The sequence below is a fragment of the Orbicella faveolata genome, unplaced genomic scaffold (genome assembly GCF_042242905.1).
Source record: "Orbicella faveolata isolate gen_17 unplaced genomic scaffold, um_ofav_v1 contig_24, whole genome shotgun sequence".
Classification (NCBI taxonomy): domain Eukaryota; kingdom Metazoa; phylum Cnidaria; class Anthozoa; order Scleractinia; family Merulinidae; genus Orbicella; species Orbicella faveolata.
Genome location: NW_028301552.1, coordinates 32,501,514 through 32,512,500, shown reverse-complemented (window position 1 = coordinate 32,512,500; position 10,987 = coordinate 32,501,514). Strand labels below are relative to the sequence as shown.

Sequence of the window (10,987 nt, the reverse complement as noted above, 5' to 3'; positions counted from 1 at the left end):
GAAAACAATGCGAAACCAAAACACAAATCATCCATTCAGTCAGGAGACATGCAGAAATTGAATCGATACTTCATGGAAGGGCAGAACACGGACGGCGTTTGGAAAGATGCGGAGAAGTTAGTTGGGTTTATTTGGTTTTCGTTGTGTTTTCATTTTGCTAGCCGCAGCAGAGAGGGATGGCGGGAGCTTACAAGGCAGTCATTTGAAATAAAAACTGATGACACTGGAGCCCGTTACATCACCGAAAAACTTATTGAACAAACTAAAAATTACCAAGGAGGCGCTAAACAGTCTGAGCAGTCATACTCGGATGTTCGTATGTACGAAACTTCAACTGCACTTGATCCAGTGGCTGCGTTTGAATTTTACCTCGGCAAGACTCATCCCGACTGTAAGGCACTGTTTCAGACTCCAAGCAAAGCTACCACCAAGAATGTAAACTTTGCAAGCACCCGACACTGGTACAGAAATGAGCCTATGGGAAAAAATACTATCAGCAAGATGATGGAAAGGATTTCCATCAAAGCAGAGTTATCGGAGCGGTACACGAATCACTGCATTCGTGCATCAACTGTCACTTCTTTGTTCCAGCGCGGTGTGGACGCAAGGAAAATCTGTGCAATCACAAAGCACAAAGATGAACGGAGCCTTTCCCACTACATCAGCGAGACAACAAGTGCACAAAAAAGAGAGTGTTCAAAGATTTTAAGTGACACATTTCAGCCACAACTCGCTGTTCAGCAAGAAACTTCAGGAATCACAAGGCAAAATGTCGCGGGCCCGTCAGCCGGTCCTAGCTCAAACTTAAACCCACAGTCTCTTCTCCAAAACCAATTTATTTCCTTGGCACAGCCGTACCAAAATTGCACCCAACATATTCAGATTGGAACAATGAACATTTATCACGGAAAGTATGAAGAACCGTCGCCATCAACCCGCAAACGCCGCCGGATAATCGAGAGCGATGATAGCGACTAAAAGCTGTAACTTATTTGATGAAATTAGCAAAGACAGTCTGAGTCCATTGCCTGTGAACGGGAAGACTATCATTTTTTTAAATGTAAACTGTCTTTTTGCTAATCATTGTTACCAATCTTTTTAAAACTAGATTATATTTGACATTTTATTGTAAACAAAAAGGAATTTTATTTGGCTCTTGTTTAGCTGTTCGTATTGTAGCAACAACTTTCCATACCATAGTTTCATGCTACATCTCTGTTAAACATTTTTTTCTTATTAAATGAATTTGTACGATTTGGCCTTGTGTATTGATAATAATGATAATCGCATGACTTTTGTCGGTCATATAGTTTATTTGTGTCCCTCGTAGCATCATTTGCGCCCTTGCGCTTCGCGCTCGGGCGCAAATGATGCTACTCGGGCCACAAATAAACTATATGCCCTCCAAAAGTCATGTGATTGTCCTATTGGTGTGCCCAACACGCTCAGGCCATTATAGGACAATAGTCCTCTTGAAATGTCTCGGATTGTTTTACAGTATTGCACTTGACATTATGGCGTAATTAGTGTGTTATCACCTGACGGCTATTGTTTAACTGCATTAGTGTGCCCAACAGTGCCCACTCAGGCCATTATAGGACAACTGTCCTTTTGAAATGTCTCGGATTGTTGGTTTTGTTATGTTGCCTGCTTCTATGTGTACTTGACATTCGTTGGCTTTCACGTAAGCCTTTACGAAATGTCTCGGATTTGTTTGTGCCATTTGTTTTCAACATATTAATCGCCCTTGGCTCATTGGCTGAAGTGTTTCCAGCCTGCTAAGACAAGGGGAGTACACCCACTAGGTTTGAGCTTCACAGCGTCTTAATCTGATCTACGTTTGAGTAATATAATTTCAATTTTTCATAAGCATGCCTCCTAAACGAGCCTCTAAGCGCCAGGCGTCAAAAAGTTCCACACAGGCGGTATAGGCGAAACAGCGCCGTTCAGAGGGTAAGTCTGCGTCCCTGCCTAACAGCACGACGTCCTTACCACAGTTCAGCCCCACCACACTGAGTGAATTGATATCAAACGCGATTTCTGGGGCCTTACAGTCGGCCGGCATCGGCACTCTCAACATCTCTCCCGCAGTTGGCGAACAGAGACCTAGTAATCAGTCCACGTCACAGCCCACCGTGGTTGAAGATGCCGCCTCAACAGAGATTGCAGATCTGACGAACACCGTGGCTGCGGGTAGGCTAACCTTTGCGTCCGAGAAACCGGACGGCACGTTTTCCAGTGTCACTTTTGACCTCGAGTCTCGCGCCTCGGATCGTATCAAGGCAAAGATATGGACAAACGAATATGTTGATTTCGGGTCTCTCCTCTCCGTATCACCAGTCCAAATATCGATTATCTGTCGCAAATGACCATGATCACCCTAGTCTTTGCCTTGAGCACGTTAAGCCAAAACGGCGTGGCTTATCCATTGACCAATGGGTTACTGCATTTAATGTGTTTGTAGCTGTTTATACAATTAGGGTACCTAAGGCGACAAGTTCTCTGATGAAGTATTGTGAGGTGGTCAGGGACATTGCGGCAAAACAAGGTAACTGGCGTTATTACGACGAGCAGTTCCGATTTCTTCGCCAGTCTAAACCTGACCGATACCGATAGGATAACGTGGCTTGGGAATTATGGCACCAGGCCATGCATAGCTCCCTCACCACCTCACGCCCAAACTCGAACTATGATTTTCGTGCAAGGCGGCCCAACCAGCGTCCCTTTCAGTCCTTTCCCAAAGGGGTGTGTTGGAGATTTCATTCCGGTCAGTTCTGCAGGGGCTGCAATTTCAAACACTCCTGCTTCAAATGTGGGGCAGTCCATCCCGCAAGCCAATGCAGCGCTAACAGACCGAACAATAACACAAGCAACGCAGCCTCTAGCATGCCCTCTGGGAGTGACAGTCAGGGAAGAGCATCGGTTGTTGAGCCGCGGGCCAACGCCGGTAAGGCCCGACCGTCTCGCATTTTATCTTAAGGGCTATAACAACGTAATTTTGGACTATCTTATCCAAGGCTTTATTCACGGTTTCTCAATACGATATTTTGGTTCTCCCCTTGCAATCCGATCCCCAAATCTGAAGAGCGCCATGGACAATCCGACTAGCGTGAATAATAAGTTGTCAAAAGAGCTCGCAGCGGGCAGAATTGTGGGTCCGTATGATACGCCTCCCTTTGAAACTTTTAGGGTATCGCCCCTAGGCATCGTTCCCAAAAAAGTTACCGGGAGAATTTAGGTTAAGTCATCATTTGTCTTACCCGGAGGGGTTATCTGTTAATGATGGTATTCCTAAAGAGTTAGCCACCGTAAGATATGCCACTATCGATGATGCTGTTAGGCTCATTAAAGCAATCGGACAGGGCTGTTTTCTGGCTAAGACAGACATTAAATCCGCTTTTCGTATCATTCCCGTAGCCCCCCGCGATTTTCCATTGCTCGGGATGGAATGGCAAGGGAAATTCTACTTTGAAAAATGCCTTCCCATGGGGTGCTCGTCATTGTGCAATATATTTGAATCATTCAGCACTGCGTTAGAATGGATCGCTAAATATAGATTGCACGCGTCGTCGGTCATCCATATTTTAGATGACTTCTTATTTATTGGGCATTCGGAGGCCAAATGTCAGGTAGATCTCGATAATTTTCTTTGCGTTTGCCATCGTATAGGCGTTCCGATAGCCGATGAGAAAACTATGGGCCTCACCAATGCTCTGCAATTCGCAGGGATCACTTTAGATACGGCATTGACGGAGGCTCGTCTTCCAGAGGACAAGCTTGCCAAATGCCGTACCCAGTCGGCGGATTTTTGCTCTCGTAAAAGCGTCACGCTGAAAGAGCTACAATCTTTAATAGGGCTCCTCAATTTTGCCTGCTGTGTTGTGGTTCCCGGGCGTGCTTTTCTGCGCCGTTTGATAGACTTGACTAAAGGTATCCGGAAACCCACACATCACGTCAGATTAACCCACGAATGTAAACACGATCTCAACGTCTGGTGGGAATTTTTGAGCGGGTACAATGGCAAATCCTTTTTCCTCGGATCGCGATGGGCCACTTCCCAAAACCTCAATTTATTTACGGACGCGGCGGGTTCCTTGGGCTACGCCGCAGTATTTGGCACACATTGGTGTTTTGGAGAGTGGCCCGCCGCTTGGAAACAACTCCATATTACTGTCTTAGAGTTCTTTCCGATTGTCCTGGCGCTTGAGATTTGGGGACCGCTTATGCGTGACAAATGTATTGTTTTCTTTTCGGATAGTCAGGCAGTTGTTGCTATAATCAATAAGCAAACTTCTAAAGATCGTTCAGTTATGGCTTTGCTTAGACACTTTGTTCTCTGCACACTTAAATACAATATTTTGTTTCATGCTAAGCACATCGCTGGTCGCGTTAACCGCGAGAGCGATGCGTTATCTCGCTTACAGGTAGAGAAATTCAGATCACTAGCGCCTTACGCAGACGAACAACCGACGCCGGCTCCGCCGGGCTTACTACCCAACAACTGGCGCATCACTTGAACGACCTTCTGCACTCAGCCATTACTGAGGGTTCGCGTAAGACTTACCAAAGAGCTTGGTCGACATATGTCGATTTTTCATCTGAATTTTGCGAGTCGCGTGCCTCGCTCCTTCCGGTCTCGGTAAACAATTTAGCATTGTTTATAGCATATCTCTAGGCGAGGAAGTTTGCCACCTCGACAATCTCGACGTATGTCTCCGCGTTAAGTTACGTTCACAAGCTAGCTAATTTTCCTGATCCCACTAAACAGTTTTTAGTGCAGAAGATTTTAGCGGCTCACAGTAAGCTATACTCTCCACCAGACGTTCGACTTCCAATAACACGTAGCGTGTTGCAACGATTAGTGCTCGCATTAGATCATACCAACTCATCAGCATATCAAAGGCTGTTGTACCAGACCATGTTTTTGGTGGCCTTCTATGGCTTTTTTCTAGTAGGCGAATTCACGGCCAAGGGTGCGATTTTGAAACCTTTAGTACAAATACAAGACCTTCATTTCCAATTTAAAGACAATTGCGTGACCGCCGCGACAATTGTCATCACCGACTTCAAACATAACTCGGGTAGGCGCCCCTTTTCAGTTGTTTTGGACTGCGCAACGGGAACAGAGTGTTGCCCAGTGAATTATTTACAACGTTACTGTTCTATGCGGGGTACCACTCCGGGTGCCTTGTTCTGCTTTTCCGATGGATCCCCAGTTCAAACTAGCCATTTTACGCAACAACTGCGGCAAGCACTAAACTTTTGTGGACTTGATTCATCCAAATACAAATCTCACTCTTTTCGGATCGGCGCCGCATCGTTGGCGGCTGACCAAGGTTTATCGGATGCCCAGATTCGCCACCTTGGCCGTTGGAAATCCGACGCGTTTAAACTGTATATTCGTCAACCTGGAGAGGTGTTTAAGACTTAAGCTCGCCTTTCAGTCAGGGGCTGGGGCATCATAATTATTATTTCTAGTCTTCAGTAAACTACTTCAGCTGTTAGCTGTAGCTAAGATCAATGCTCGCCTTCCAGGCATGGGCTGGGGCGGCAATTTTAGCCTAGTACATCCTATTTTATTTTTCCAGTTAGTTATTTTATTTTATTCCGACAAAGACCGGGCAAGTGCTGGCTTTGTCTACTATTATAAGTGTTCTTACTATTATTACGATTAATCATAACGTGATCCACAATTTAGCTTATCTCCAGAGTTAGTTTGCCTGTCAGACAAGGACTGGGGCAACAGTTTTATATTAGAGTAGTTGTTACTCTAGAGCGCTGGAACGCGTGCTCTTATCGAGCCCGAGAACTAGCCGTTACTCGTTGGGGCTTCAAGGACATGTCAGAGAAGGGCCTGGTGTTCCTGATGCCTTTATATTACATAGTTTCCATTATCTTCATATTTGGTCGTTTCTGCACTATTTCATAGTGCGTGCGTGCGTGCGTGCCTGCGGCTTGGGTTGGGGCTCGCCACAGGATGTGGCTTGTGGCTGTTTTTCGCCCCAACTTTATTCACTGAATCAAATATAGCGATGTTTAATTGATTAATTTGACACCTTAGCATTTGAATGGTTTGAAATAAACGCCACGTGAGTGGCCAGATTAATCCAAACAAGTGTTTCAGTGATTCAGTGGTTTCTGGCCGCATGCACGACCGCGATTATAACCATTTCATTATAGTCTCTTGTGCGCTGGGTTTATAAATAGGCGTCGCTCTCGGCATAAAAATGGCTTTGCGGGCGCGAAAAGTTTCCGGGGCTTTCGAGAAACGGACCCCTGCAGGAGTTATGCACGTCTTATAACTCGTACAGTTTTCAATTACCAGTCTAAAAGGGCTGAAATTACAACTTATATTGATATTTTAGTGGAAAGAAAAGGGATGAATACAGTTTGCTCTTCAGACATCTTTAGGAAAGAAAATAATTGAAGTGAATTTCCGTTGATCGCTGCGTCTATGCTCGGGAAGGTTAAGACAGATTCAGTGTTACGTTTTGTCAAAGTTATACTGATAATACCTCGATAAACACGCACCTAAAAGTATAACCGCTTCTCTTGCGGCATACATCAAGAAAAACGGTGAGCACTAATAAAACTTATTTTGGTATTTTCGTTTTTCTTTTTTATTTCGAATCTATGAATATTCTTCTCTATTGTCTGTTGTCAGTCAAATTAAGAAATGATTTTAATAGATAACTCAAAGAAACCACGGCGGCAACGCTAGCAAACGGAAGGTTTAATAAGTAGAATAATGGCTGTGCACATTTCTTTGCCGCAAAACAGCACTGAAGTGAAATGACTAAGTTGTCACTGCGTATTTTGGAGAACGCGAAATATGGCGGCTAGTTTTTCGTATTTCATTTGGAATTGGTCGCTGGCGTTACATATTCAGCCCGACCAAGGTCTGAGATTAATTGGCGCACTGAACAGATCTAGAAAATTTCGAAATTCGAAGATAAATTCGTTTTCTAATAGGTGTTGTCTTCGAGATCGCCTTCGCCATTGCTTAAGCTCTCTAAAGGAAATACAAGGCCGTTCACCATCTTTTGAAAGCATATAAGAGCAAGCTTGTTCTGAATCGAGGCGGGTGCCGTTTAATTTCATTTATTTCGTACTTTGCGCCTTTTTTCCTCAGTTGACTTTCCTACATGCATTTTATTTATGATTATTTCACAGATAGCAAATTAATATGGTTGTTCGCGTGGTATAAGCGGTGTATCACCCGTCTATATGATATGACACATGTGTTTGACACCAAAGTGCCACTGGGCTAACGATCGAAAGAGAAATTTTTTTAATTCCAGGGCAGAACCGTGCGGGAGTTTCTCATATATTAGCAGTGATACCGAAAAAGGTCATAAGGTTCCAGTGTTTGCATCGCTACACCCAGTGCTAGGACTTTCAAATCTTTTGCAGATGTGAAAGAAATGAAGGAAAAAATATTAAAAAGGAATTGCACATGTGACTGTGTTGGTTAACGTAGAGAGAGTATTCAAGACAACTCTACAGGAGTTTGATCCCTCATCCTTATGGAAGAAAATGACACCATTAGCACCAACTAGGGCTTTCCACAAGTTCCTCGAGAGCTGCTTTGACACAGATGCACAAGGATGGACCAACGATCATCAGCTATGCAAGCCGAAGTCTGACAGATACAAGAAACAAGATATTCACAAACTGAGAGTGAGGCGCTCGCACTCGTATGGGTTTGCGAAAAGTTCCACCCTTGCATCTACGCAGTCCCATTTGAGCTCATTACAGACCACAAACCACTCGAGGTGATTTATGACCCAAAGTCTAAACTGTGCACATGCATCGAAAGATGGGTATTAAGGATGTAGTCATACAAGTTCAAAGTGAAGTTCCAGCCAGGCCCAATTAAAGTAATGGTGTTAAAAAAGTAATGGTGTAATCTATTCAAACAAGTATATATTTTCAAGCGAGAAAAAGAATAAATTGCCAACCTCCGCCAGCCATATTACAGTACACTGGAAATGCTGCTCTTCTGTCTGTTTGAAACAAAAGGGGAAAGTGATCAGTTTTTAATAATTGCGAGAAGCAGACTCCAATTTTGAAGCAATGTTTAAACACTAAGCTTGTTTTGCAGACTCCTAAGTCGTGCACTAAATTATTTTGATTGTTCTGTGAATTTGGTAGCGCATTAGAATCGTTTTCGCCCGTCCACACGAAAACGCTAAAACGATGGAAATACGATGGTGTCCCCTACAGAGCATGCGCGCGCAATGCTAGTAGTATATGAGCTCGGCAGCATACAGCGATTGGTGCCACCGTTTGTACGATGTTTACTCCTCTGTTTACTCTTGCTCAAAATCTTACTCAAAATTTTAAAATCAGCGAAAAAATCCAGAAAAGCGATAATCACATCAGTGCTTTTTGTACCAGAAGATGGAACAAAATGATCGAGTTATTTGCAACTTTAATAGAAAATACCATATGTCAAGAAAATAGTTAGAACTAATGAGTTACTTGTAAAGGCAGCAGGGGTTTGAATACACCTCCCACATCGTTTGAAATGATCGTTCCATTAGCAGAGACATGCTTCGAGAACTGTGGTTGGAAGTGGTTATGGCAATAGCAGCGTTATAAAACACGTCTTGTATAAATCGACAGCAACATATATTAATTTTAATGGTAGAGAGTCGCCATTACCTTTATTTCTCATAACAGACTTTGGCGGACCGAAGAACTTGTAAAAAGAAAAGAATAAACACTTCATGTGTTGTTAACTGACGTGCCTGAAAACTAACGAGTCGGAGTACTCTAAAGTTTTAAAAAAGGCTTTCTCAGCGGATTTGTCCTACTTTAAAGGCTCTCTGTCAACCGGTATGCATTGGGCGTCTCGTCTCGAATTTCGAAAACCTTGCAGTGTTTTGTAGTAGCTATTTCAATATGTGATAATCTGAGCGATCTAACTTGATCTTAAAACAACTATCGTTCTTCGTCCACAGTTTCAACATCGCTCTTTTCGACAGGCCGAGTATTTTCAGAGGACATTTGGCAGTAAATTGTCTGTTACGTATTTGCATTGAGAAGCTAAACTACGGCCGGTACGAAGAACCCCGGTGAAAGGATTTAGACCATAGATGCTCTTCAGGAGAATTATCTGAGAAAATCTGTCCAGGATCGGTAGAGCAAAAAGGTTAAGATGGCACTCGGATACAAAAAAAATACCCCGTCTGCTGCAGTAAATAACAGTGAATTGATCCTGATTTTCTTTTCCTTCGCGTTGGTAGCCTTCAGGACCTTCAGAAAAAGCTATTGCGTCGCATGTAGATTCATGCAATTCTAGGTTAGCTTTGGCAAGATGTCTTTGCCGCGTTTTATTTCTGAAAAAGAAAACCTTTCTTTAAAAGAACAAACTGAACGTGACTGACTATCGATAAAAACTCTGTAGGGATTCAGTGAGGAATTCCAAAGCGCGGTATGAAATCGCCAACGAAAATATGAAATAGCATTCAATACCTTTATTCTACATTATGACTAAGACAGTATTCTAGGCAAAGTAAGTACTATATTTATATCTTCTTGTGAAAAAAAATAAAAAAGCAATTTTATTTTATGGAGTTGTTTCCACGTTGGGAGCAACTTTGTAGCTGACTTGTCACCTCGCGACGCAAGGTCAGAACAGAGAGTCGACTTAAAGAGTGAAAACCACGAGAATCACTCACTAGATAATATTTGGAACACTGAACACTATAACCTTTGTTTGTACTAGAAAGGCCCGGCGTCAGCAGAGTCATCTGTTTGCACTAGTTGCGAACAACAGCAAGAATAATTCAGTATATATAATTTGCTAAAAAGCGCATGTGCTGATCTGTATCCCCCATATCGAGTAATTCATTATATGTTCAGTTTAGCAGTTTGGGTCGACTTGCAAAGTGAAAAAAAGTCCGTTTAGAAATCAAAGATCTGAAAAAGAGTTGAGGAAGAAGTCTGGTAATCTGTAGGTCGCAGTTATTCTGTCACCTGCCGGATTAGTCCTCAATATTGCTGAAGGCAACTCCTCATCCATGCAACGCAGATATGTTCCAACCAGCTGTGTCGGTCTTTTACCAGTTGGAACTCCTAATTATTACGTTAAGTTTATGTAAAAAAAAAAAAATTAATTGGTTTTCAATGTGAGAGTAATATGGTTGAAAACAAGCGCTTACTGAGCACGGAATTTAAAAAAAAAAAGTAATAAGTCACATAATATTTAAGCGGCGTCATATCTAGCACAGCTCTGCTGCGCTTATTGAGGACGCTATGAATCGAGAAAGTATTGTAAACAGAACTGACAATTTCAAAAAAATCCCCACTGGTTGGAGTATGACCAGTTGGTTGTAAGGACATTTTCTTTTTTTTTTTTGTCTTTTACATAAGTCAAAACTGAGCTTTGACACCTTTTATATCTAATTGTTTGAAACAATTCACTCTAAAGTTTAAAATTATTTCTTTCGTTATGCTATTCTGGAATACATGTTATTTGCTGCTGGGAGGTCCGTAATGGGACAAACAAAACAAACAAACAAAAAACGAAAAAAAAAAAAAAGAAAAACTGTCCTCTAAGACCGAGGGCACAGTCTTTCCCAACACGGACTGACCAAGGCCGGTAAATAACGTGGTTTTTTTCCCCTACGGTATTGCAGCTTTGAAAGCAACTTTTGTGTTGAATTTTATTCAGTTCAAATCTGGCGTACGCGCGCGTTTGACATTTCGGGCGCAAAGAGCGATGCTGTTTGCTCGGAATCCCTAATTGTCGACTCTGTGTTAAATGTTGACATTTTAAGTTGTTTTCCGGCGTAACAAAAATCTTGAAAAGTTGCGAAAGCTGGAAATTTCGGAGCGGGTCGGGATGGGAAAATCCGGACCGCTAACGCACACGGATTCAAGAATTTAGAATTCCGGACCGCTGACAAGCTGGACAAAAAAGTAACTATAAACATGTTCCCGATAATTAAACAACATTTTAACGACGGGAGCCGACTTC

At 42.7% G+C, this 10,987-nt stretch overlaps 1 protein-coding gene across 1 annotated transcript; it reads left to right on the top strand.

The window, feature by feature from the left end:
* The first annotated feature begins 1,577 nt into the window (after positions 1-1,577).
* LOC149111331 (uncharacterized) lies at positions 1,578-10,555 on the top strand. The gene has a single exon (XM_089293024.1). It carries the CDS (start codon positions 3,444-3,446, stop codon positions 4,515-4,517), a length of 1,074 nt encoding a protein of 357 aa, XP_089149150.1. The 5' UTR covers positions 1,578-3,443; the 3' UTR covers positions 4,518-10,555.
* The last annotated feature ends 432 nt before the right edge of the window (positions 10,556-10,987 follow it).